Source organism: Indicator indicator, chromosome 22, assembly GCF_027791375.1.
Source record: "Indicator indicator isolate 239-I01 chromosome 22, UM_Iind_1.1, whole genome shotgun sequence".
Classification (NCBI taxonomy): domain Eukaryota; kingdom Metazoa; phylum Chordata; class Aves; order Piciformes; family Indicatoridae; genus Indicator; species Indicator indicator.
The window spans coordinates 539,183-566,507 of record NC_072031.1 but is presented as its reverse complement, the minus strand read 5'-3'; the positions used below and the strand labels follow the sequence as shown (position 1 = coordinate 566,507).

The 27,325-nt window shown below is 55.4% G+C and overlaps 3 protein-coding genes across 3 annotated transcripts; 1 reads left to right on the top strand and 2 right to left on the bottom strand.

Moving 5' to 3' along the window:
- Positions 1-432: 432 nt before the first annotated feature.
- Positions 433-978, bottom strand: POLR3K (RNA polymerase III subunit K). The gene is made up of 3 exons (XM_054391246.1): positions 868-978; positions 703-790; positions 433-622 (listed from the first exon to the last, which is right to left on the bottom strand). Exons 1-3 carry the CDS (start codon positions 976-978, stop codon positions 495-497), a joined length of 327 nt encoding a protein of 108 aa, XP_054247221.1. The 3' UTR covers positions 433-494.
- A 57-nt stretch (positions 979-1,035) lies between these two features.
- Positions 1,036-4,254, top strand: SNRNP25 (small nuclear ribonucleoprotein U11/U12 subunit 25). The gene is made up of 6 exons (XM_054391264.1): positions 1,036-1,146; positions 1,233-1,323; positions 1,428-1,533; positions 1,638-1,712; positions 2,900-2,962; positions 4,232-4,254. The coding sequence occupies exons 1-5, from the start codon at positions 1,036-1,038 to the stop codon at positions 2,952-2,954; spliced, it is 438 nt and encodes a 145-aa protein (XP_054247239.1). The 3' UTR covers positions 2,955-2,962; positions 4,232-4,254.
- Positions 4,240-25,915, bottom strand: RHBDF1 (rhomboid 5 homolog 1). Its single transcript, XM_054390851.1, has 17 exons — positions 25,796-25,915; positions 23,504-23,634; positions 17,727-17,940; positions 15,292-15,498; positions 14,320-14,442; positions 14,028-14,188; positions 11,573-11,824; positions 10,924-11,035; positions 9,994-10,068; positions 9,302-9,463; positions 9,109-9,209; positions 8,384-8,447; positions 7,883-7,977; positions 6,915-6,990; positions 6,439-6,539; positions 6,060-6,213; positions 4,240-5,302 (listed from the first exon to the last, which is right to left on the bottom strand). Exons 1-17 carry the CDS (start codon positions 25,913-25,915, stop codon positions 4,883-4,885), a joined length of 2,568 nt encoding a protein of 855 aa, XP_054246826.1. The 3' UTR covers positions 4,240-4,882.
- Positions 25,916-27,325: the final 1,410 nt, after the last annotated feature.

Sequence of the window (27,325 nt, the reverse complement as noted above, 5' to 3'; positions counted from 1 at the left end):
ATGTAGTTCGTAGCTTCTTCTTTATCTTATGGAGGTTTCACAGGTCACAGCAAAAACTCCTTTTCCTTTTCCTGCCCCTAAGGCCACAGGAATAACACTTTGCCTTTGCTTTTGTTCTGTTGTACCGCAGCAGGCTCTGTGCTAAGGTTTGGTAACACTTCTTTTGCTCAGTTAACCGAAGGTTTGTCTGTATTTTCGCAACTGGCATTACTTTATTACCTGTGCTTCTAGCAGAATCACCGTGCCGAGTGAAATGGGGGCTGTCTCCAGTGCCACAGCACAGCAGCACCACCCTTGTAGAGGCTCTGCGGTGTCCGGTTGTGTGCGGCAGCCTCAGCCCGGCTCAGGTTTTAAAACACCCACACGGCAGACGCGTACTTCCACCCAGGGATAGCTTTATTGCAGGAGAAGACAGCCGTGCACCCTGCCAGGGCCGAGGCACTGGCTCTCAGCCAGGCCCCGGGCGGTCCCTCAGGCTGCGGTGTCCGAGGCGCTCAGTCCCGCCAGCGGTGCCCGCACTGCGCGTTGCAGCACTTGTAGAAGGTGGTCATGGGCTCGTCGGCCGAGCGCGTCTGGATCTGCATGAAGTAGGCTCTGGGGTGCTCGCACTTGGGACAGGGCTCTGCGGGGGAGGCGCGGCGCTGTGAGGCGAGGCGAGGCCCGATCCCTCTCGTCACCCTCCCCAGCCCGCCCCGGCCCTACCTGCCGTGGAGTCCACGTTCTCCCAGGCCGCGGCGCCGCCCAGCACATCGTCCACCTCCTTCAGCCGCGGGTACTTCCTGCTCGTCACCTGCGGGACGCCGTCGGTCATCGGGCCCCGGGACGCCCCCGCCACCCCCACACCCTCGGCCCCGCCACCCCCGGTACCTTCCGCGTCACGTTGCGCACGTAGGGGCAGGTGGTGCAGGCGAAGCGGTGGCAGCGCGGCCCCTCCTCGGCCACCAGCACATTGCCGCAGGCCGGGCAGAAGAGCAGCATCGCGGCATCGCGGGTTCCGCGCCGTCCGTTCCGCCCCTTCCGGCGGCGGTAGCGGTGATGGCGGCGGAGGCCGAGGAGGAGCTGGCGCACGCCGAGGTGCTGGAGCTCTTTCAGGAGGCGCTGGCGCGGCTGGTGCAGGACCCCCTGCTCTGCGACCTCCCGCCGCAGGTGAGGCCGGGGCCGGGGCTGGGGCTGGGGCTGACGGCGGGGCTCAGGCCTGCATCGCTCGCCTGCCGCCGCCGTGCCGCCCGCAGGTGACGGCCGAGGAGATCGGCTCGCAGGTGGCGCTGGAGTATGGGCAGGCCATGACCGTGCGCGTCTGCAAGGCGGACGGCGAGATCATGCGTGAGTCCCGGCGCCCGGAGCAGCTGGGCCTGGGGGAGATCCCGGCCGGGAGGAGCCGGGCTAGCGGTCGGGGCGCTGACGGAGCTTTCTCCCTAACCCAACAGCCGTGGTGGTGGTGCAGAACGCCTCGGTGCTGGATCTGAAGAAGGCGCTGCGGCGGCACGTCCAGCTGCGGCAGGCACGGCAGGGCGGTGTCCAGCACCTCAGCTGGTGAGCGGGACCCGGGCGGGAGCTCTGCCTGCTCACCCCGGCCTCCAGCACCGGCCCGGGGCGGCCGCGCCTCCCGCCGCGCCCCCTGAGTGTTTGTTCCCTAGGAAGTACATCTGGAGGACGTACCACTTAACCTTCGCAGGCGAGAAACTGGCAGACGACAGGAAGAAGCTGAGAGAGTGAGTAAGAAACTGATGTAGAGGGTGGGTGGACTGGAGAGGCCCCGCTGGAGCCCACAGCATCTACGCAGGCAGGGCTGCCTTTGTGTCTTGCCTTTGAAACTGACTGGAAATGGCACCAGCACTGCACTGGGGAGTGGGACAGGTTCTGAGTGGCATCTGCATGAGAGGAAGGCCTCAAGGAGTTCCTCAGCCATCTTGTGCTGAGCATGTTCAGCCAGTTCAGATCACAGCAAGGCACTTGGACCTACTGTCCCTTGGCTGTCCATGCCAAAGCACTGCAGGTAGTGCTTATCAAGTTTCTGCCTTAGGTACCCTGCAGAGACAGGGTTCATGAGAAGAGAGGTATGAGGGCAAGGGGAGTAGGATACAGAGAAGGGCAAGGATGGTGTCAGGTAGGTAGAGCACCTTAGTTTAGGGGAACTGGGAGCACTTGGGGAGCAGCTACTCAGCATGTGGTCAGGACACATGATGTGGAAGGGTGGATGGGATCTCTGGAAATCAGCTAATCTGGCCCTCAGCACAAGCAGGGGCAGCTGGAGCTGGTTGCTCAGGGCTGTGTGCAATTGGGTTTTGAATATTTCCAAGAGCGTAGACTCTGGACAACCTGTTCAGTGCTTCAGCACCCTCACAGAGGGCTGAGCTGTGGAGGTAGGAAGGAGGATGGAAGAGTACTAAGTAAAGAGCAAAAGAAGGATACATGGGTTGGGCTCTGGACCTGCTCAGCCACCCATCAGAGACAGTCTGGTTAGAACACCGAGAAAATGAGTCCCACGTTTCCATGCCCATTGGCAGGGCAAGGAGATAGGAGATGCTTGTGAGCACTCCAGCAGCTGCGTACAGCAGTGCTGGGTAAGCCAGCTGTGTGTAGGCCAGTCAGAAAAGCTTGTCTACAGGATTAAAAGTATGGAAAAATTGAGCAAGACAGCTCTAATTAAAGCTGACCTGGAGAGACTGGACCATGGGTGAGAGATGCTGTGGTTAAGGGGGGTGAGAGATGCTGCTCAGCTCCTTCAGTGCTGGCAGCCTGCTCTGCCTACACAAGTAAGGATTTGAACTTGTCCTGCATCAAGGCACAGCTTGTGCTCCTAGGAGTCCCTCTGACCCCCGGGGAAGGGGCAGCTGTAGGATTTCCAAGGCTGTGGTTCCTGGGAGACTGGCATGTAACAGCATGACCCTCTGTTCAGGTATGGCATCAGAAACCGGGACGAGGTCAGCTTCATAAAGAAGCTTCGCAAGTAACCTGTCAGGTAAGCCCTGAATCTGTTAAGAGCTACCAGGTCTTCATCCTCCTCAGGCCTTGGTCTTCAGGCTCACAGCAGCTCATGCTGCTGCATGGCAGAGCTTTTCTGAGTGCCTGTGCCAAGTCTGTGCCCTAGCTGGGGTTTGTGCCCATGTCCTGGTTGTGCTCCTCTGAGGGCTGGGAGTTCAGCTGCTGCAGCTAACATGCTGCAGGGGCAGCAGCAGCTTGGTGCTGGCACTGGTGTTTCTCTAGCCCTGCTGGCACTGGTGTTTCTCTAGCCCTGCTTGATGTTTGGACTCTGACTCTGCCCCCACAGCAGCTTGAGACTCACTAAAGGCAGTGTTCCTTTACCACTGTGGTTGCTTCAAAGACATTGCTTGCTCTTAGACTTTCTTGAATGCAAGAGCCTGTGAGGAATGGGGCTGGCTGCTGACTCATCATCCCTCAGAGGATGCAGATCTCTGAGCCACAGGCAGTTGCCATTCCCAGGTTTCTTTAGGTCCTTGTGTGTGCCTTACACCCAAGTGCCTGTTCTCTCTCCCTGTTCCCAGCACTCCTGTGCCATGCAGAACACCTGCAGCTAGCAGCAATGGCCCAGGGCTGCATACAAGTAAAAGCATCAAGCAGACACAGGGTGTTCACTGGTGTTCCACTGAGGCTGTGCTGTGAGACATTTCTCTCAGTGACTGTAAGCTGTAAGGAGGAGACCTCAGCTGATGTAGATTTTAACTCCTAGTTTTCCTAGTTCCTGTTTTACAGAAACTTGAGTTTAACCAATTGACTGCTTGGAGAGGACACAGCACTAGAAAACTTGTGGGCATGGTATTTGTGCAGCTGATGCATTTCAGAACAGGTGGAGCACAGGAAGCAGCAGCAGCACCTGTACTCATCTCTGTGGAGCCCAGGGAGACCTAGCTCTGGCATTGTGTTTGTGTGCACAGCTTTCTAAAAGCAGCAAACACAAGATGTGACCGTGCCTCTTCAGCTGTGAGTTCAGAATTCTGTCTGCTGCTCTCCACAGCTAAAAACACAGTGCCTGACGAGCAGGGGTAGCAACAGCCCTCCAGCTGCTTGGGTTTTTGTTTTGCAGCTCCAGCTCGCTGGGGTAGTTGTTCTGTGGCCACAATAACTTTTGTTCTTTAGCTCTGCTGCATGCACAGCACTGGGGGTGATACAATGCGTGCCTGTGACCAGCAGCCACCTGCAGCACTGAGCCCTCTCACCCCCAGCTGTCCAGGAGCTGCTGTCACTGCCAGCTGTTTTCTTTTTTTCACAGAGCAGAGACTCCAGCCCTCCCAGGGCCAGCCTCTGGATTCACCACTTCCCAGGAGGAGAAGGTTGTAGCAGAGTGCAGCTGACTGGACATTCTCACCTGGTTTCTGTAGTGTTTCACTCTGAGCTGCATGTGGATTGTACCTGCAGTGATTTTTAAAGAGATCCTCGTTTTCTTTTTAGGCTATTAAGGCCCTTTTTCCAGCTGCAAATCTGCACCCTGCTGGGTTTGGGTGCTAGTAAAGGCTGGAGGCTGCTGGGCCCTGGAAGAGCAGAGGCGAGATACAGTAACAAACATAGCCACAGACCATGCAGAACAATTAACAGTAGCTAAAACGCTACCTCACCGTTTTAATCACCACCTTAGCAGCAGTAAACAACTCTGGTTAAAAATGTAGTATTGAAACTTAGTGTAATAAAAACAATGGCAGCAGAGGAGGTTCAATACAATTGAACAAGGCACAACCGTTCGGTTTTCAGAGTCTTCTGAGATAAGGCAAACGGTGCCTGCCGAGGGCTGAGGAGGCAGTTTAAATTATCCACGGGCAGGGTTAGAAGGGTCATGGGATTAGAGGCTTTGTCCCCAGGGAGGTGGCACAGCAAAGGCAAAGGCAGGCCCTCTCCAGTGCCCGCTCGAGAAGCCAGCCTTCGCCGGTCAGTGGAGCTGCGTGTCCAGGTCGTACTTCTCGCAGAACTTGTCTGTGAAGGGGATGCAGGTGAGGAACTCGCACCACTCGCACTTGATGGGGTAGAAATAGAAGAGGATCACCAGTCCTGAGAAGAGGGCGATGAAGATGAGCTGGAAAACTATGATTTGGCATCGCTTCCTATACAGATCAAACTTCCCAAAGCTAATGTAGGGCAGGAAGGCAAAGGAGAGGAAGAAGCCGCTGATAAATCCTGAAATGTGAGCAAAGTTATCAATCCAAGGCAGGAGGCCAAAGGCAAAAAGGAAGAGCACCACTGCCAGCAGCTTGAAGAAAGCCCTCCATGGGCGTGCCAGGATCTGCCAACTCTGGAAGAGCTCCACAAAGAGACAGGCCAGAATCCCAAACTGGGATCCTGCAGGGCCGACCTGCAGAAGAAGAGCAGCACAGGTAACATCAGGCTCGTGGCCCTGCCTGGCTCCTGCAGCCAGCTCCAGGCAGCACAGTTAGTGGTGATTCAGCTCCTCCGCTGGTGTGCTGCAGCCTGAAACTTCATCCTTAGGAGGTGGGGGTCAAGGAGTTACAGGGCCTGGTTTGATTTAGGACTCAGGTAGTTGTAAGGCCAGCAATCACCAGAAAAGACCTTAAGGAGGACACATCTGGTGTAAGTTCCCAGAGGGGAGAAGGCAGTCTCCTGGCTCCCCCCACCCTCCATGCACTTTTCCTTTTGAGAATCTAGAAGATCCTCCAGGTCCTGCCACACAGCCTTGTGATGCAGGACAGTCACATCAGACTTCTCCAGCTGTGACACAGGGACAGGCCTGGACAGTCTGGAAAAAGTGAACTCTGCTCTTTGCCCATCTCCTGCCTGCTACTCACATTTGGAAGGTCTCTGGCAGCAGCTACATCTCTTACTTCCCAGTCTGTTACTGGATGACTCCCATTCAGCAGCAGCTTTCTTGCTGCAGCCAGACTGGGCCAGTCCCTCGGCAAGCCCAGGGTACTCTGCAGACTTGTTAGTGCTCAGCACCTAGGTGATGGTTGTGGTGCTACAACTCTGTACAAGGCCCATGGTGCAGAGAGGAGCCCAGCTCTGGTGTCTGCCTCTGCCAGAGAGGCACAGGCATGCAGAGGAGGCTCGTGTTCAGGGCAAGTCCCCAGGACCCTAGTCTGCAGGAGACCCACCTCTGCTCTGTAGGGTAGAAATATTGCACTGGCAAGGTTCCCAGTGATGCCACTGAGCAGGTAGATGATAGAGATGCGATGCCATCCTGCCAGCTTCTCTAGGTCCCTCAGGATCGTCATTTGGAAACAGACTGAAACCAGACAGTGCAGGATCCTGCCAAGTTCAGAGTACAGAGCTGAAGCAGCAGCCACTGCAGTCACCCCTCTGCTGGGCCTTGCTAGGAGCTCCTGGTCTGGCCTGGCCCACGCCTCTAATATCCCTCCCAGCAAGGACAACACAGCTCGGGGGCCCAGGGAAGGGGCTGGCAGAAGCAGACTCAGCAGTCCCAGGGCTCAGGGTTCCCTACCCAGACAGCAGCAGCTTTGTCCCTGTGCTTACCCAGCGTGCAGGAAAAGCGAGAGCCAGAGGCGGTAGAACTGGTCAGGGACTTCTGGATTCAGGAAAGGGAGAAGCCCACAGACGTCATCCATGCAGTGCACCTAGGGCAGAAGGGGCTGTGAGGTGTGCCAGCCAGCATGGTCCTGTACCCAGAGCACATCCCAACACCACCCATTGCCTGTGCACCCCACACACAACTGAGGCATCCTGATTTGTTCATGAAGGGAGCAGGAAGGTTGTGGTTTCTGCTCTTCCACAGTGAGCCTGTGTTGAGCTGTCACAGCTGCCAGCCCAATTCCTAAACTGGTCTCCCAGGAGGGACAGACAGACACTACAGCCTAGATGAGCAGCTTTCCCTGGGCTCAGGGTGGGACAGGCTGTGGGAGCCCTACCTATGCTGCAGCACAGCAGCACCCAAACCACCAAGCTGCTAAAGGAGGGAGGAGGGCAGCCACAGACCCCCCAGCTGCACTCACCTGAGAGCAGAGTGTTGCCTCCTCATGGAAGTAGCCCCGCATGAACTCACAATACTCACGGGAGGTTATCTCACACCTGCAGGAGGCACAAGTGCTCAAAACAAGGAACAAGTCACATGGGACCATGCTGTGCCCTCCCAGGCCACCTACTGCCACTCCCCAAGGCCCATCCCCAGGCTGCAGGGGAGAACTGCTGCCTTCAGCTGCCCCTGGTGTGCTGCAGTGTCTCTGCAGTGGCACAGTCCCCCTTGAGCCCAGTGCCACCCTCCAGACATCCCTCCTGCTTCTCTCCCGAGACAGGCCTGAGATCCCTCCTCAGCCTGGTGCCCTGCATACAGAGCCTCCAGAACAAGTGCAAGCTGAGCTATTTGCAGTTGAGAAAGAGCCACCAGAGCTTGGGGCAGCTGGGGCTGGGGTGCTTGGGTCTCTGTAGCTGACAGTGGAAAGGGAGGGGCGAAGCCAAGAACATCCTGGCCATGGCTTCCAGGAACAGAGAAGCTGCTTGGACAGCACTGATTGTTCTCCCTAGTTGGGAAAGTCAGGCCCAAGCACTAGGGAACTACTCAAGCTGAGGAGCAGTATCAGGAAGAACAGTATATTGTTCCTTGTCAAATGCAAAGCAAGTTGCTTCCTGACATCTCCTTGAATGCCTTGAGGGACTCCAGATGGGGCCAGTGTAGCCTGTCAGGACCAAGCTGGCCATTCCCAAGAAGTGCAGAAGTATTTAATCCCTTAGGATGTGGGTCCCTGCTGTACCAAAGGCACAGGCTGCTTGCTCTCTCCTGCTCCTCACAGAGCCCTGCTCCGTTTGGAAGCCTGGCATGGCTCCCTGGCGAGCTCCCCAGCAGGGCTCTGGGCTGCATGTGGGAAGGACAAGGAGGACAAATGGCTGTGTCTGCAATCTGAGAAGGACCCCCTGTGCCTCAGGCCAAGAGCCAGCCCCTCTCCACCCAGGAAGAGCTCCTTACCTTCCTTTGGTCCCGATGCAGCAGGGCCGGCCTGTGATCACACAGTCCATGTGCAGGTGGTTGGTGTAATTCCCAGCACTGTTCTTGGTGCAGATCTGGAACACAACAGTGGGCTGCAGTCAGAAGCCACAGCCCCTTGAGGACAGGAGCTTCCCAAGGCCTCTCTTGACAGCAGGATGGTGCTAGACACCCCACCTGTCCTAAGGCAACACTAAGGGATGAGAAGAGCCCCAGGGCTGAGTCTTTCTCCATCCCCCTGTTCCCTCCCCTGGCAGGACCCAGGGGAACTTCTGTTGTGGGAGGGCCTTGACCCTTGGCTAGACAAGGCCAAGGCTGCCCTGATCAGGTGTCTGTGACAGCAAAGCAGAGGGCCACCCCCTTCCACCAACACAGCTCTGGCTCTGCACAGTGGGATGCAGCTGCCAGCTTCCCCACGGGCCCTGTGCCGCCCCACGGGCTCCGTGCCACCCCGCAGGCCCCGTGCCACCCTGCCATGCTCACCGGCCATTTGGTGATGTCATCTGGCCACTCGTGGGGCTCCATCGAGGCTGGCTGCTCACACACCCTGCAGCAACACCAAGCAGACATCAGCCTGAGAAGCTGCTTTCCCCAGCACCAGGCAGGATCCCCCAGAGCCACCAAACTGCCCCTGGCCCCAGGCTGCAGTCCCATAGCTCCCCTGTCTGTGGCAAGAGGCTAGGTGACAGCAACATCAGCCAGAGCTGTGCTGATGAAAGCCACAGTCCCTCAGAGATCAGGGCTTCAGCACAAAGCAGCTGCCCAGCAACTCACTGGGCTCCCTTCCAGGTGGGCACAACCCCAAAGAGGTGGGCACTTGGCTGGTCTCAGCTGTGAGGACATGTGGGGCTCCCAGCAGCTGGTAGGGCTCTGGGAAAGAGGTGTGCTGGGAACTTGACTGCAGCACCCCAGGGAAGGAGACTGTGAGAGCAGGTGAGGAGGGGGAGAGGGATGAGGAAGGCACCCACAGCTCACAACAGGCCACTCTCTAGGTGGGCAGCCAATAGCTGTGGAGAACAGGGGCGAGCAGAAAGATGAAAGATGGTCATCGGGGCAGGAAGGGACAGCACTGTCCCCGTGTCCCTTGGTCTCCAGAGCTGCTGCTGTCCCATCCAGCAATCAGCTGGTCTGGGACTCCACACCTCTGATTCTACTGTCACAGCAGCCCTGCCCCACCCAGGATGGCAGCTGGGCTAGCAAGGACCTACCTGGGGTCCTGATGACAAACAGACCCAAACTGCCTCTTGCTTCCTGCCAGTGTTGGGGTGCTGGGGTGCTGAGGCCACTTCACCCACACAGCCAGCGTGGACTGCAGGAGAGAGGAGAGGTGTCAGCACGGATGCCAGGGTGGGAGGAGCAGCAGCAGCAGCAGCCCTGAGGCTGCAGGGCCCCCACACTCACCGAGCACTCCTCCTCCGAGGTCTGCACGCAGCCTGACTTGTCGTTGCGCACGCAGCAGGCTGAGTGCTTCTCCTTCTCCCTCTTGGCGCTGATGAAGCTGTGCACCTGCTGGTCCTGCCTCATGCATGGAGAGAACTTGGCCCCCAGGTGGATCAGGGCCTCCTGCCAGAGATGGAAACATCAGCTCAGCTGAGGGTGAGGTGAGGATTGCCTGGGGCAGCACAGGCTGGGGGAACTCGAGGGGTACCCCTCTCAGGACTCCAGGGACAAGCCCTGCATGATGCAGCCCAGCACATCAGGCACACTCCCAAATTTGCTTTGAAAAAAGGCAAGCCTGGAGTAAAAATTCAGGGATTCCCTTGCCTACGGCCCCAGAAAGGCCAGCACTGTGGCCAAGGAAGGAAAGTTCAGGAGAAATGGCATCAGGAAAGCTATCACACACTATACAACTCCAGCATTTTCTCTTGGCCTTGTAGGAACAGGGCACAAATCAGGAGTGCCAAGGTCCAACCCAGCCTCCAGGTAGCCCATTCTGCAGGGTGGCTGGGGCTGGGAGCTCCACTGCACCCTGCCCGTGAGGGCAGAACCCCATGGGAAGTCCCAGTGGCAGCTGTTAGCCTCATGCTCCAGTGAGGGGAGGGCTTTGGTCCCTGCAGCACACTGCCCCAGCAGTCCCAGGCAAGGGCACTCACTGAGCTGGGGCCGATCCAGAAGTTCTCCTGCTGAACATATTTGACGTTCTCATAAACCCCTCTGTTTCGCAAGACCTGCCAGGAGAGAAAGCAAAGGCCCCGTGAGCTCCTGCCAGCAGGGACAGCAGGGCAAGCAGCAGGGGCTGTGGAAAACAGCACCCAGCATGAACACAAATGTCCACAGCCTACAACTGGCACACACTTCTCTCAAACTGGTCTTCTGCAGGACCACAGGTAAGGTCCCATCAAGGCCTGGGATCATAAGATCTCACCCTGGCTACTTCAAGTTTCAAGAATTCCCAGGGCCTGGAGACCTGGGAGGAGCTGGAGAGCCTGCAAAAAGCTTTGCACAGCTCAGAAGCATAAAGCAGCACCTGCTGGCAACATAAGCCCAGATGCTGGTGACTGTGCTCTGAAAGCTGTCAGACACGTAGGTGAGAAGGTCCCCAAGGCATGGCTTGTGTGGATCAGGGACAAGGCTGCAGAGATAGGTACCCCAGAGTCCTTTAACACCACATGGGAAGCCTACAAACAGCTTCAAGATCAGCTCTCAAAGTCAGGCAAGTCACTTTTGCTCCTGGCAGAAGCAAAGTGCTCCAACTGCTGTGAAAACTTAACTCAGGTTTGAAAGATTTCCTTGCCATGAACATCCTTCTGGTCTCCAGCAGGAGGGGAACAAGTTGTTTGGAAGAACTCCCAGCACAGACAGGAAGGGAGCCTGGAGGGAGCCCACCGTGTCTGTGCTGGGTATAATTTGATCAAGGGCAATGTGGCTGCAGAAGGGAGAGAAGGCAGTGGTGGGGCTCACAGATGCTGCAGGCAGCCCCACCAAGGCCCTCAGGCAAGTGGCCAATGTGCTGGGGACAAAAGAGGCACAGCTGAAGGCTGAGACCCCATCAGGCTGCAGGCAAGCCAAGAGGATTTACTCACAGAATCCACAGTTTCATGCTGCGAGAACCCCACAGGGGCGATGCCATAGATGCCCACGGCGAGGATGGTGATGAGGGAATGCACAAAGGTGACCCAGTAAGTGAAGAAAGGCCTGGGGAGAGGCAAGGGGAGAGGATCAGAGGCAGAATCCATGAGTATTACATCTCAGAGCACAGGAGAAAAGCTGCTGGTTCTCCCTAGGGGCCTTGGCAGAATCTGGGGTACAGAAGCTGGATCACTTAGGGATGCCCAAGACTGGAGGCAGTGACCCAAGGTCTTGCTGGCAGTCAGGCTGTGTTTACTCCCCCACGACACTGGGTAAGGCCTCCTTTCCCAGGAAAGCACCAGAAGAACTCCCAAGCCTGATGCCAGCATGTGGTGTGTGTGAAGTACTGACTTGAGGGGAACGCTGAGAGGCAGGGGAGCCTGTGTTCAGCACAGCACAGCGCTGGTGGGGCAGAGATCTGCAGGCCCTCCAGCTAGCAGAGGTCCAGACACCGGAAGCAAGCTGTGGTCCTAGTGCAGGAGATCCAAACTGGGGGGAGTCTTCCCAGCAGGTTGCGCCCAACCATCCTGAGTCACCAAGGGGCAACAGCAAGCCCTCCCTCCCTGCCTCCTTCTGCGCCTCCTGCACGAGTGCAGCTCTCACCTGTGGTCATCCATGTCCTCGATCTGCCGCTTGACGTAGCTGTCGATGCGCTTGCGGTAGGTCCTGTTTGTCAGCTTGCCCACCATGCCCAGCCCGTAGGGCCTCTTCTCCTTGGCAAAGAGCTTCCTGACGGGCACGGCGATGCGCTGCCCGCGCTTCTGGGGGCTCACGCTCACCACCTCCTGCCGCAAGCGCACCTTGGGCTGTGCCAGGGCCCCGTCCTTCTGCTTCCTCCAGCCTCGCTCCAGCGGGCTGCAATTCAGAGCAGGACAGCAATGGTCTGAGGAGAACGTGACCAGCAGGTCAAGGGAGGCTCTTCTCCTCCTCTACTCCACCCTAGTGAGGCTACCCGTGGTGGATTGGGTCCATTTCCAGGCTTCCCCATTCAATAGAGACAGGAAACTGCTCAAGAGAGCCTAACAGAGGCTATGAAGATGCTGAGGGGCCTGGAGCATCTCTGAGGAGCAAAGGCTGAGAGCCCTGGGGCTGCTGAGCCTGGAGAAGAGCAACCTCAGAGAGCATCTGAGCAACGCTCAGCAAGAGATAGAAGGTGGGGGGCAAGAGGCTGGGGTCAGAGTCTTGTCATTGGTGCCCAGTAACAGGACAAGGAGCAATGGGCACCAGCTGGAACCCAGGAGGTTCCATCTGAAGAGGAGGAGAAACTTCTTTGCTGTGAGGGTGATGGAGCCCTGGAGCAGGCTGCCCAGAGAGGTTGTGGAGTCTGTGGAGATGTTGTAGAGCTCTCTTGAGAGCTTCCAACCCCAGCTGGCCACTGTGACCCTGGGCAAGCTGCTGTGGGTACCCCTGCTTTAGCAGAGGGGTTGGACTGGATGATCTCCAGAGGTGCCTTCCAAACCCCACCACTCTGTAATCCTGTGAATGGTTTCTTTCTGCATGTCACAGCAATGAGGACCAGCCCTTCCCTGGTCTTTGGTGGCAGCAGACCCTCTGGCTGTGCCGCCACAGCTGGGCTGAGCAGCAGCTGAGGGCAGACAAGGACCTGCTTCCTAAGTCTCCATCATATCCAGATGGTTTTGTATTTCTTTGCTCTTGAACAGCAGTCTGGAGGACAGGTCTGCAGTCTTCAGACCCTCACCACCCTTTCACCCTTGCTCTCTGCTCAGCACTGTGGTAGCCACCTCTCTTATATGCTCTAGCCTAGTTTACCTTCTCTGGCTTCCTAAATGATCCCTCTGCACCAAGACAATGGTTGTCAGGTCAGAGAAGCCAGGTGACAAACTTCTTTCTGAAAGATCACCAGAGCATCTTGGAGAGCTCACAACAGTTCTGAAGTATGGGCAAGTAGCAGGATCAGGGGGAATCTGAACCTTTTCAGCCAAAAACATTGCTGCAGAAGTTCAACTATTGCCAATCCTGCCCCTAGCAGATGTATTGATATGAAGCTGGAAGTTCCAGCTTGCCCTTGGGAATTCCTTCTCCAGCAGAAAGCGGGGATTCCACCACAGCCTGCCCTTGCCCCAGGAGCTGAAGTGGTTTCTGTGTTACAGACCTGCTGTTCCCCAGTGTTTCCGGTGCCTGTGCCAAAATAAACACCTGGGCACCTAGAAGGGCACCCTACTGTGATTCTGACAGCAGTTCTCTGAAGTGTGGAAGAAATGTGTTTCCTCAATAAATAAAATTATTTAAAGAGAACCAAATGGAGCCAAGAAGACTGAGACCATCTCAGAGGAGTGACAACGAACTCCCACCGTTTGCTGCTTCCACTTTTGTTAAGGTTGAATCAAGCTCTTGGAAACCCTGGAAGGCAAAGCACCAACACAGCAAGATGGGCCACAAGCAGCAGAGCTACACCAAGGACCTCCCAGTCTGCTCCATGTTCACACCCAGCAGAGCTCCATGCTGGGGTGAGCTGCCAGCAAAGCTGGAACTGACTCGGAAACGACACAGAGCAATTACTCAGTACCAGTTACTCAGGTGGAAAATATCTAGGCAGAGGGCACAGTACCACCCACAGACTTGTAGGGCTCTGGGCACCAGTGCCACACCTTTCTCTCATTTCAAGTGAGGAATGTGGCCCAGCTTGACACTCCACAGTGCTTCACACCGCTTCTGGAACTGTTGTTCCTGGGGACTGTTGCAACAGCAGCAGCCTCCTTGTCTTTGCCTTCTCCATAGCCAAAGGCTGGGCCTCCAGCATCCTCACAGCTGGTCTAAGGAGTCTTTTGTTTCCTCAGGGTCTCCCAAACACAGCACATGAAGCTGGAAGTTGCTGGAGAGATTGCGGAGGTGGCCTCAGAGTCACCTTTCACATGCCTGGGGAGCTGGGGCAGGAGGTCTTAGGCAGGGCTTAAAGAAAATCCATCACTGCACTGCTCTTTGAGCTCTGCACCAAGCACCTCCAGTGCTCACATTCTGGCTTCTTCCATGCAGGAAGCCCCACTCTGAATGGGTTGGTCACCATGTGTTAGGCTTTGGCAGCCTCCAGGATACTCACAGCAGCAAGTGGCTTCTTTCAAGCTCATTTTTGTCCAAGGCACCTCCTGTGAGATCTGTCTGATCCAGAGGTTTCACTTCAGCATCTTTGATTGCAGCTTCTGATGGCGACTCAAACACTTCATCTGGGTAAGTAGAGAGCTCCTCATGAAGGACTCCTTCCTGGGCAGAGAAGCAGAAGTCCCATCAGAAGAAGCCAGCTTCACATCTGAAACACCAGCCCTGGCAGAAAGCAGTGCTGCCCTCTGCAACACACTGCCCTGCCAGGCCTAGGCCAGAGTGCTGCCCCTCACCCGAGCGAAGAAGGAGGTGTCGAGCTCATCCGGGAAATCCACTGTGTCCTCCTCCAGGAAACTCGCTGGGGTGAAGCTGCGCCGCTGAGCCCTCCTCAAGGTGCTGTCCTTCACAGAGCGCCCCTGCAGCCACACAAAGTGGCACCACCTCACTGTCACAAACCTGACCCCAAGCACATGCAGAGCCACCCCAGCCAGCACACAGGGACCTGAGCGCTGAGCTGGTTCATGCTTGTGCGTGGAGCACAGCAGAGCTGCTCCTCTGTGATGCCTTCCTAGTGAGACTCACAGGTGTTACTCCACTTCTCCATCCAATCTCCCACACAGGTGAGGCTTCTAGCATGCTCCTCTACCGTGTGTTGTACAGCACTGCTGACCAAATGGCAAAGATGGGTGCTACTGGACACAGCAAAAAGGTCACTGGCCCCAGGAAGGCAGACACGTGGCAGGATGAAGAGACTGGCTTATTAAGAGCCTCAGGCACTTCTGCTTTGCTGTGGCTGCTGACTGGCCAGAGGTCCAGGCTGAACTGGAACACTCTGAGGCTACTGGCAGGGTGAACCAAAGCCCTCAGGCCAACAAAGGGCAAGCAAGACCTGTACCATAACCTAACTTCTTGCAAGTCCTGCCTCCTAGACACAGGGCTGAAGCAGGACAGGAGGTGCCTCAGTTTCATGCCCTCCACTGCCACCCTGCCCTCAGCAGCTCCTTGCCCCTTGCCCTCCTCTCAGGCCGTGCCCACAGGCAGTACCTTCACAGAATCCCAGAATCAACCAGGTCGGAAGAGACCTCCAAGACCATCACGTCCAACCCATCACCCAACCCTAACTAATCAACTCAACCACAGCACTAAGTGCCACATCCAGGCTTTCCTTCCACACCTCCAGGGACATCAACCCCACCCCCAAACTGGGCAGCCCGTTACAATGGCCAATCTCTCTCTCTGGGAGGAACTTGTAAGGTCAAGCCTACCTTGACGAGGGCGGCAGCGGCTCGGAAGCTCATCTTGGCCACGGACTCGCGCTTGCGGCGGCGCGGCAGGCGGCTGAAGCCGGAGCGGGAGCTGGTGAAGGAGCAGAGCGAGGTGGCGCCGGGCGTGAGGGGCGTGTGGGGCACGCTGCAGCCCTCGCTGTCGTCCGCCACCCGGAAGGCTCGCCCGCGGGCCAAGGGGTCTATGATCTGCCCAGAGAAGCAGCCTGTCAGTGCAGCCTCCCCCAAACCCTTCCCCACCAAACCCCCCCCTACCCTGCCCCTTCCAGAGTGAAGCCGGGACAGTGGCTGCTGAGATTGACCAAAAACCAGGCTGGATGACCAGCAGGACAAGGGAGGGGATTCTGCCCCTCTGCTCTGCTGAGACCCTGCCTGGAATCTGTCCGGCTCTGGGGCCCCCAGCACATGAAGGCCATGGAACTGTTGGAGATGATCAGAGGCTGGAGAACGTCCCCTACAGGGACAGGCTGGGAGAGTTGGAGCTGTTCAGCTTGGAGAAGAGAAGGCTCCAGGGAGACCTTAGAGCAACCTTCCAGTACCTGAAGGGCTCCAGGAGAGCTGGGGAGGGACTTTGGACAAGGGCTGGGAGTGCCAGGACGAGGGACAATGGCTTTGAGCTGGGAGAGGGGAGATTGAGACTGGAGATGAGGAAGAAATTCTTTGCAGTGAGGGTGGGGAGACACTGGCACAGGTTGCCCAGGGAGGTTGTGAATGCCTCCTCCCTGGAGGTGTTCAAGGCCAGGTTGGATGAGGCCTTGAGCAGCCTGGGCTAGTGGAAGGTGTCCCTGCCCACAGCAGGAGGGTTGGAACTGGATGATCTTTAAGGTGCTTCCCAACCCAAACCTTTCTGTGAATGTATGGATGGACCAACAAGCAATTTTACAGTGGGGAGATACAGAATAACCTTTTGTAAGCCTCAAACTGAAGTCCTCAAACCTCTCCTCCTACCCTTTTTTTTTTTCTTCTCTCTCTCCTTTTTCTTTTGTCTGCATTGACTATTTTCACCCATCATGTTCTTGATGTTCCCAGGAGACTCCACATCTCCTTCAGCCATTCCTAAGTCATCTCATTCCTCTCCTGTGCCACAGAGCTCTGCAGTCAATGTGAAGCTCCACAGGAGCTTCAGCAATCCCTGGGAAGAGCCATGCTCTATCTCCAGCTAGTTTCCTTTCTGGGGCTGACCAGCCAGGACTTTTAGAGTACCCTGTTGAAGCTTCCCTGTATATTTACATCTGCTTCCATTAGCTAAGCTGGAACAGCTGGAAAAAGCAGGCAAGCTTCCGGGAGCTGCAAGCCCTTCTTTGGGGCTCTGCAGGCCAAAGCTCTTGCTTCTCCCAAACAAACTCATCAACCTCATGAAAATATTGCCTTCAGCTACAGATCTTGCCAAAGCTGTGGCTTCCCTAAGACTTCTGTGCAGTACCCTAATGCTTTATGAGCCATTTTTAATCCACAGCTGTACACTCAGCACGAAGCTTTATGGCCTCACACCTCCTGATGCTATGCTCTGATTTCACGTAGCCCACACAGAGCCCAACAATATTTCTGAGTCTTCTGTGACCAAAGACTAACTGCAGGACAGCTCAGCTATTAAGAAGGCAGGAAAGGGCACAACAAGGTGAAACTTGATTGAACGATGCACAGTGTTCTCCACTCCTTGAGTGCTGCAGCCAGGCTTCAGGTCACAGACTAACCTACTGCAGAAGGAATTTGTTTCACTGCTTGCAGTGCAGCTGCAGTAATGCACAGTAATCAGCCACATCCATTACTGTCACTGAGGGGAGCAAAGGGAAGAGCTGGGACATGGCAGGTCAGCTCTGAAGTGCTGCCAGCTGGATGTGCTTGACTGGAGTTTGTCCTCTGGGGTGACACTTGAGGGCAGTGAGTGCCTCTGAGGCACTCAAAACCATTTCTGCAGACCCATGAGAGACACTTTTCAAAGTTCTAAAACAGAACCAGTTTCTGTGAGGACAGTAGCTGAGCAGTCTGCCTGGGACAAGGACCAAGGCCAGCCTCCCAAGTGACACCAGGCCTGTAGCTGTATATTTGGGCCCAGGAGACCAGCCACTCTACATACAACACAATTTTGTCCTTGCAAAATGACAGCAAAAAGCCTGAGCTGAGAGCTCCTGGACCTGCTGCACGCATCTAATCAGCTCCATAGTCACAACAGGACAAACAGAACTCTGAGCCTATCACCCAAATAGCTGAGGGATCTCAGCCAACAAGACTGCAGAGAGGCTGCTGAAGGAGGGAGTCTGCCAAACTGTATCTGAGACCTGAGAAGTGTCTGAGCACGGAACCCAGACACATGCAGGCAGACCTTCAAGCTCACAGACAGATCACAGGCTGCCAAAGTGGCAAAGACACTGTGCAGGAATCTCACCCCAGCCTTGCCTCTGCCCCAGGGTACTCACCTTTTGCATGCCCAGCTGGCAGGGCCCAACATAGAGTGGAGGGGGAGTCTCTGTGCTGGTCAGAGAAATGTTGTCCTGGCTGGGCAGGTCCATCTCCCGGATGACCTGAGGCTTCAGCTTCCCGTAGCGCAGGCTGCAGTGGCGGAGGCTCTTCCTCTGCCACTTCTGAGTGGCGTCGCTGTCTTTGCTCACCCCAAACCAGTCTGCTGTGCCTCTGAAAGATGCCAGCACACAAGTACAAAGAAGCATTATGCTTGCTTGGACTATGCCCATCAAAAGACAAAAGCCCTGGTGGTCGCTTCCAGCCCACCCCAGTTCAAAGCCAGGCAGAACTCTTCCCCACCAACATCTCGCCGCCTGGCCTCAGCTGGCTTTAGCAACCTGACAGGTGCTGGCCAGAAATGTTCAACCATCACCAGCAGTCTGAAAAATGACAGGAGAGATCCACTGGTGTGTAAAGGACAGTTTGGTCTGAGTTCTTCTAAAAGAAAGCAACAGAAATGGAGCTGAGAGAAGATGCTGGTGAAAGGGCTGGGTTTGCTCTGCTGAGCACACTTACCATCTGCAGGCCAGCTCTAGGGCCCCAGGGTGGGACCACAGTTTCATGGCTCTGGGGTTTCTCCCAAGAGCCACCAGAATTCACTGCTCTCTCCCAGCCTCCCCACACACACACACACACACTCCCACAACACCCCCAAATTCTTCTCCTCATGCAGCAGGGTTTCTGTCCACCTCCAAGGTATCACTGACGGCAAATGTTTGCCACGGTCCTGATCCCTGCTGAGGCAGACACACACAGTTCTGAGCTGCTGATGGCAGAAGCAGGAGCACAAAGTGGGAGCCATGAAGTAGGTTTGCTGCTAGGTGGCTGCTGTCATGGAAGAGCAGTGGATCAGAAGCAAAATCCCAAGAAAGGCAGAGAAGGATCAGGGTAAGTCAGACTAACAACCTCCTTCAAATATTGCAGGACAGCTGGTACCCTCCACCTACAGAGACTGCTGGAGCCTGCTAAGCCCTTCCCACCATGGTGAATCCCTTCTCAGAAGAGCTCAAGCTGTGTCAGCCTACAGCTTTCTGGCCCAAGCATCAAAACCTGAAAATCCCTTCCAAGACAAACCACAAACCTTGGCCTCAGCCCCCCAGCCCAGGGGCAGGGTTGCCAGCTGCTGAGAAGCCAGATCTCCCAGCTCACTGAGGAGCATTAAAGCACACACTGGAGCAAAGGCAGGGTTAAATCCACAACTGGGTTCCCCTGGGGAACTGAGTGGTGCACTGGAGACAGGAAACTAGCCCTGTGCTTTGCACCCTTCCCAGCAAGAATACCATCAACCAGCAGGTGAAGATGTCCTGGCACCACATGAAAAAGGTGTGAATTTGACACCCACAGCCCCTCCAGATGCCAACCACACTGCTCTCAGCCTTTCCCCCCATGATCCACAGCAGACCCTTCAGCAGGCATGAAGTCACATGGGCCATTGCTGGGTCTCACCTGGCCTATCCAAACAGTCCAGCAAGTCAAAAGGGGCCAGAACTCAGAGATGAAGCTAGATGCATGTCTAGGAGCAGTGCTCTGCTCCCCCAGACCCACATCCCATCAAAGTCTGCAGACCCACACTAAGCCTACAGCACAGAGGTCATGCTCTGGCCATGCAGAGGCACAGGCACAACACACACCACAACACAGCCTTACACCCCAGGGGGCTTCTCACAGATTGCCATAACCAAGATTTCAACACCAAGGCGACCCTGGGTGACAAGCCCTTACATGGGGCCACCCCTCTAAGGGGGCTACTAGTCATTTGTGCCCATATGAGCCCACTGCACCAAGAGTAGCACCTCAGAGCCCTCTGGATCCATGCTCCTACTAGCCTGGAAAGACCAGCACCACTACAGCACTGTGAGGACCACTCCTGAACTGCCAGAGCCAGTACTGGTCCAGGGCTGGGGCAAAGAGCTGTCCTAGACTCTGAGTTGTCAAGATAGCCCGGGAGAGCTGACTGCAGAGTATCTGGAGCACCCTGGCAAGATGCTGTAAGCCCCTGTCCAGCTGAGGAACCCCATCGTGTCCTACAGACTCCCTGGAGCACTGTAACAAGCAACAAACCCAAATCAGAGCTCAGCTCCTGCTCCTACATCACCAGCACTGAAAGCCCAAGACCAAATGCAAGCTGTCACCAAAGGTGGACACAGTCCCAGAGTGGCTCTGGTCAATGGCAGCAGCGAAGAAGGTAGGGCAGGAACGGACTCCTGGGCACTGGGTGCAGTCCCTGTCATGCACAAAGTCACACTGTGTGATTAAAGGTTCCCTGGGCTCCAGTCTCAGGGTGGTGCTCGCTGCACCACCACGCACAAGACTCCTGGGGTACCTCATCTGCTCGGTGCTAAGTGAACAAAGACCTCCACTTCAACAAGAAGACAGTCACATCTGGATTAGGAAGAGCCACCATGTCGACAGGGAAGGAGTGGATGCTCTGTTGCAGTCACCAGCTCCTGAGCTCTCTCTGGTCCAACATGAGCAGCATCTCTTTGGTGCCGCTTCCTCTTCTTCCCCTTCTGCCCCGAGGAGACTCTGAGGCCAACACAGGTATGCACCACACGTTGCAGTGATGCTAGCAGAGCCAGGCTGTGCTGTGGCTGCCCTGGGGAGATGTTCCAGCCAGGGTGGACACCAGGAGGTCGACAGCTTGTTAGGAAAGGCAGAAGGGAGTGAGGCTGGCGGGTGGACAGCTTGTTAGACCATGCTGCTCACTGACAGCTGCCTACACATTTAGTAGGAGTGACAACTGGCTTGGTTAGAAGCACACGTCAACTTTCTCATTCCTGCCTGCTTGCAGGCCTCCTGGCCAGCCCTGGGAAGGCACTGTGGTCCCAGCAGCAACCAGGATTTGTGCAGCTCACAACAGCCCTTGCACACACATGCAGGGGTGGGTTTCACACTCAGTGCTAGCAGTACCTGAAGAAGGATCGGGGCAGGGACTGTCGCTTTCTCAGGGCACTCCTGCCCCGGTGCCCCTGCAGGGGCAGGGTCTGACTCCTCTGAAACCGAACCTGTCTGCTGCAAAGAAAAGAGAGCTGAGGGGAAGGGACTGCAGGGCTGTGGAAGGGAGCAGCCACCTGCAGCCAGCACCTCCCAAGCTCCTTCCATAGCCACGTCAGCAGCAATTGTGCCACACCACACACGACAGCAGCCTCCAGCTGAGAGCATGACCAAAGAGACCAGACTCGAGCCACACACCACCAGCTTGGAAGCAGGGAGGCTGCTGAATCTTTTGGGTGCATCTGTACCTCTGACACAGGCCTCTCTTTGCTCCTGAAGATATCAGGGATACTGCAACACCCTTGAATCCCCAAACCTCTGTGATCTGCCACCTTCTGCCCAAATGCCCAGCTACAGACCTCCCTGGCTGGCTTTGGACAGTGGGGCCTGGAGGTGTCAGCAGGCTGAGATACCATCTACTGAGATACAGGTGCCTGATGCCACTTGAAGTGCTCTGGGCCCCTTCTGGTTGACCCTGGCAGGATCTTGCCTGTTGGATGAGTCTGTCTGACATCTGCTGCCTTGCAGGCCAGCTCAGACACTCTGGGAGACTGAAGGTGGTATTAAATGCCTGCATTCAAGCACATGAATTACTCCCACACCATGTTTTGGACCACACAGGCTTGTCCTTAGGCTCACACTTGAGCTGCATCCTCTAAGCCCCAGAGAACAGGACAGTGTGGAGTCCTTCTGCCAAAAGAGTTTCACATTCTGGGGGCTGTGTTAAGAAGGAATCCTGGCAGTCAGCCTCCCTGGACTCACAAAATAAATCCCCAAGACACCTTCATGGATACACAGCCTGCAATTCTCCATTGCATTCCTAGCACTGCTAAATGGAGCACAGGGTTTTAGGTCTGTCCTTGGTACTTTCCAGTTCCCTGTCCTTGTTTCTGATCACTCATTTCATGCTTTTATTGCTGCTGTCATGTCATGTGCATCTCCTGCAGGTCTGCTCCTTGGAAAGACCTTCCCACTGCTGCACCTGCTGCACTCTGCAGAATTCACCCTCCTCCATGCTGTCCTACCCACACCCCACAGCACTCTCCAGAAGTCACCCTCCTCCAGGAGGAAGAGACCTGGACACACACCCTGCCCCGTGCTGCACACCAGCCTGCATGACCCAACTCAGCACTCCAAAATAGCACTGAACCCCCACATGCACACTCTGAGCAGGAGACTCCCAGGACTTCCAAACCCATGTGCACACCTCTGGGCCACTCCCTGTGTCACCACACATACTCTCAGGATACAAAAAGCCTACACAGACCACTAAGCACAGGCAGGGATGCAGCCACCAACCTGAACCACAGCATTACAGCCTGGGCAGGCAAGAGGAAGAGATGTCACAGGGTCTGTTGGTGCAACAGCCACACACCTGCCCACAGCCCCAGTGCTAAGCCATAAGCAGCTCCCTCAGTGTGTGAGAGCTTCACCACCACTCCCCAGCCCCCCTGCCTTGCTCACTGTAGCTCCATGTGTCTTCTCAGACTTGTAGCAGCACTGGGGGCAAATTTGTTCCCCTAGCACCAAAGTGGTTTGCACTTCCCCAGCCTCTCCACCCTACAAACAAGCTGCAGGTTGTGCACGTTTGAGGCAGAAGGTTCCTCTGGCCCTCCCACACAATTCTTCTTGTCAGGGCCTCCACAGCCCCCACCAGGGATATCTCCTCCTCCTTTACTTGCTCTTGCCTAATTGTCCTGGTAAGGAGCTGGACCAGGGCAGGAAGGTGAGGGAAAAGGCAGTCTAGGTGTGCAAGGACAGCCTCAGAAGCTGTCCACAGCCCTGAAAGGAGCAGAATTCATGGCTCAGCCTTCACAACCTCACAAGAAGCAGGATCACAGAGAGCTGCTGTGGGAGAGCTTCACCACCAAGGCAGCTGAGGAAGGTCTGAGGCAAAGGCAAACAGTGAGTGGGAGGCCAGTCTTTCCCATAGCTGGAAAGTTGCTTCTTCGAGTGGGCGAAGCCTGGCTGATTGAAAGTGCCCCTGACCTGCAGGGCTCCAGGGATGCTCCTGGGATCCAGGCAGGCCTGACACACTGCCAGGGATACAAGCCAGGCATTTCAGGAGAGCAGCCGGGAGAACCACTCCCTTTGGATGAACTGGGATAAGCCTCTGCCACAGGGAGGAAAGGAGGAGCACCCAGCTGTGTGGCCATGTCTCAGGGACCCTGGGGTCATGGGGACAAATGACAACCCTCTGTGCAGCAGAGGATCTGAGCAGCCTCTCCCCACTCTACATCATGGACCTGTCAACGAGCTAGTGCTAGGAGCCAGGGTGCTGGAAGCCTTGACCTGAATGGGATTGGCTTCTGCTTCCCCCAGCAATCCTGTGCTCTCAGATACCAGACTAAAGCAAGTCCAGGGCACTGCATCACACAGCCTCAGCTAAACATCAGAGCCTGAGGCATCCTGCTCCTCAGAAGGGGTCAGATCCCTGAGGCGTGGGGGCAGGCAGCATTTGTCTGAACGGAAGTGTCAAGAAGCATTCGCTGTCCTGATGATCATAAGCTTCCTCCCAGGCTATACAGCACCACTGGGCTTACCTGTTGGGGATCTATCTGCACCCACCCTCTTCTGCAATCTCATGACAGGCAAGAAGGGAATCAATCTAACCCTGCAGCAACAGCGTCCTACCAAGGGTCAGGCAATGGCACGAGCAGAGGACTGTAAACGTTGAAATCAAGGAAGGCAGTGGATGGCAGAATCCACTACAGCAGGCTCCATGAAGTCAGTGTCTCACCTCTTGATGGTCTGGGTGATGGAGGTCTGTCGTTGCAGCACTGGCCTCCTGCCCTCGTGGGGCAGGGAGGGCACACGGGTGTTGTCGGCTGGCATGCTGACGCTTCGCAGGAAGGCCTGGCGTCGGGTAGGCTGCCACACAAAGCAGGAGGGGAGTCAGACAATGATGCTCCACAGGGCCAGGCCACCCAACACCCCCAGCATGGGCTGGGTGCATGCAGTTGGGCCTGAGGCCGTGCTGGCCAGGAATGGCTACAACAGAACAGTCAGCACCAAGGACGCAGTGCCTGCGTGTTGTGGTGGGTCCCGACCAGACTGACTCTGGCCCCTTGACTGATGTCTGTTCAGAGAGGAGCTGCAGCACCAAGCTCCTGCAGCACATACTGCTGGCTTTTTTCTAGCCAGAAGGAAGCCAGCCCAGACACTCCTAGACCACTGCAGAAGGTGAAGAGAAGAGGAGCAGGTGTGTGCAGAAGAGAAGCACAGTGAGATTTGCTTCATAAGTGACTCTGGATCTGCAGCAAAAGCCTGCAGGAGCTGTGGGTGGGTCTGTGCTCTAGCTGCTGCCTGGTGCAGGCTAAGCAAGCTGAGAAAGCCACAATGGCTTTGCTCATAACCTCATTGTATGAACACACTCAGGTCTGAGAGCTCTTGGCATTTCTTGGCTGAGTGTCACCTACCACATATGACACAACTCACCAGACTGTTCTCAGCTCATACAACTGCCTCCCCAGGGCTGCTCTGGATTAATTTTTCATCAGCTTGGCAGACATCATCTCCCATTTGTAAAGGGCAAGGCTGAGCAGACTGTCCTTCTGGCAAGTGAAGCTCTGATCGACTGTTTCTCTGTTCAGACATTGTCTCTGCCTCAAGGCTGCTTGCTAATCCAGCCCAGAAAGCTGATAATTTCCACTAATCTTTAAACAATTGTTTTACGTGAAAACAATGCATAGATACTCAGGTTATAAGTCAAAGGAGCCCACTGTGCACTCTCATCATGACAGCTGTGCTGTGCACACCAGCCCTCCAGAAAACACCACCTCTGACAGCTTCCATCATAAGTACACAACATCTCTCCAGAAGTTGCCCAGCTGGATTTAGACATTTCAAGTAAGAGAACATTCATCAACACCTTAAATAAGTGATTTGGAAGGCTTCAACCTGCTCTGTTAAAACCCTGCATTCCACTTCTAATCCCTGCAGACTGAACCCAAACCACTTTCCTACAAAGGGAAGCCCAGGACCAATACTTAGCTGCCAGAAGCTGTCACATAACTGAAGTGCACTTTAGCCCCTGGATCAAGGCACAGCCAAGGGGCCAGGCCTTGCTATCCTAAGTGAAGCCCAAGTTCTCTCTTCAGACCAGGCTGTCCTCAGCTCCCCTGCAGGGAAGCCTCACAAGCCTCCATTTCTCTGGCAGCTAAGCAAGGGAACACAGGCACTGCAGCCCATCCATGGAGCTGGGCAGCAGGAAGCCTCTGGCTCTGCCCTGGGGTCAGGTAGTCTCTGTTTCTGCAGTAAGGTCATGCCAGCAGCCAGCAATCATCCCACCAGGTCTCATCCCTACATGAGAGTCTTTGGTTGGACTCGATGATCTTTGGAGGTCCCTTCCAACCCCTACCATCCTGTGATCCTGTGACCTTGTAGCAGAAATTCCTGTGCCTTTCCCTAGCCCCAGCACAAAGAGGGATGTTTTACTCTCCTACTTTGCACAGTGCCCATTAACCACTCACTCCACCTCTACTTCACCACTCTTCACTGTTACTTATTTGTCATCCCACATGATTCTCTTTTGTTCCTCATGCTGTTAACAGCTTTGTGTTGCCAGTGACTGTTCTTTCCCTGCTGCTACTGACAAGAGCCTGGCATTATCTTGGCTGTTCCTAAGTCAGATTCATTCCCTGCTCATTTCAGCACTTCCCACCCCTAATGTTGGTCTAGGAGCCCTTTGCTCCTCCAGCCCCCTTAAGTCTGAATTCCTCACTCCTATACCCCCCCAGCCAGGACACCTTTCGGAATCCCCGTGGATCCAAACAGTCACATTCCCTGATCTGAGCACATCAGCAACCCACCCTCATCTCTCCCACATCCCTTTCAAGGGGGAGTTAATTACTAATCATAAATTTAGGCAGCAGCTCTGGCCCTTCTCACGTGGCCTCATGACCTGCCATCGGACGCTGCCTTTCTCTCAGCCTGGACTGCTGGAGACCATGGGCACGCTCTCAGCATGGTGGGGCTCCACACACCCCCCAACATCTCCACAGACCCTCCCTCCTGCCCCCAGCCTCTGTACCTGCACAAACTGGGGCTCTTCTGGCACGGGCACAGGCACTGGCACCGGGATGTCCAGTTTCAACCATGGCGGCTTCTTCCGCTGTAAACTGCTGGTGCTGTCGTGTCGCACCTCCGACATCGTCCCACGTCTGTCCTCAGGCCTAGCAGAGGGGAGAAATCAGTGTCAGGAGGGGGCCAGGCTGAGTCCTGGCACAGTGCATGCCATCAGGGCCAAGCAGAGCACCCTCCTGCAGGCTGCGACGGACAGGAGCCAAGCCTCCCACTGGATGACTTCCCAAAGTGCCTCCTGAGGGTCCAGGCATCCCAGCTGGTGTCTGTGCTGGTCAGCCAGGACCAGACACTGAGGACATGATGCAGTTCTAATACCTGCAGGACCTCCAGTCAAATGCCAGAGACCAGTCACAAGCTTGAGAGTCACCTCCCATGAAGATTTTTGCTGAGACTACTGTGAGATTCAGATTCCTTAAGAATCAGTCACAAATTAAATCTTAATGAGCTCTGGGTCCAGTCCAAGCAGCTAAGTAACTGCACTATCAAAAGCCACTGACCTCCCTCTAAAAACAGCTTGTGACTCACTGCCACCCTTGCCCACCCAGAGCCAGGCACCACAATCTCCTACCTACTGCTTAGCAATCAGCAAGTGGCCACTTCTGGTTGTCCTGACCTCTTTTAAATGCAGTCCCCTTCCAGAGACATGGCAGAGTGCACAGAGCAATGCAAGTACAGCAAGAACATCAGAGCTGGCACTAATCCTGCCCAGGAGTGGGTTTCAGACATAAATAATAATGATGGAGTGTTTAAATCAAACCCACTGGGTAACCAGCATGCCAAAGGAACCAGAGTGACTTGCTCTCATCCTGCCCACCCCCCTGTTTAGGCTGCATGCAGTGGGGCAGGAACCACACAACTCCTTCAGGCTGGCAGAACACCTATGTCACTGTGCACACTCAAGAGAAACAATTCATAAAACAGATTGCATTGGAGATCAGCTCAGAAACCTCCACAGGCACCCTCCAAGCTGAATTATTCTACAAGCCCATATTTCTTCCTCTCCTAGCACACATACAACCACAAGCTAGCAGTGGGAAGCTGAAGGGAACAACACATCCAATTCCCTGCCAGCTCCCTCCTTACATTGTCCTGAGCCACAGATCCCACAGGGGACAGAAAACAAATTAAAAAATGGAAAAAACCTCAAGTCAAGAGTATCAGAGCCTTCTCCCACCATGTGGGCAGATGGAATAAGCAGCCAGTTAATTTAGCAGGCATGCATGGTTTGAAAGAAACACAGAATGGTTTGGGTTGGAAGAGACCTTAAAGATCATCTAGTTCCAAACCTAGACCAGACTGCTCAAGGCCTCATCCAACCTGGCTTTCAACACTGCCAGGCTTGGAGCCTCCATAACCTCACCACCCTCATGGGGAAGGAAGAATTGCTTCCTAATGTCTAATCTAAATCCAGCTTCTCCCAGCTTGAAGCCATCACCCTCGTCCTGTCGCTCTATGCCTTTGTCAAAAGTCCCTCTCT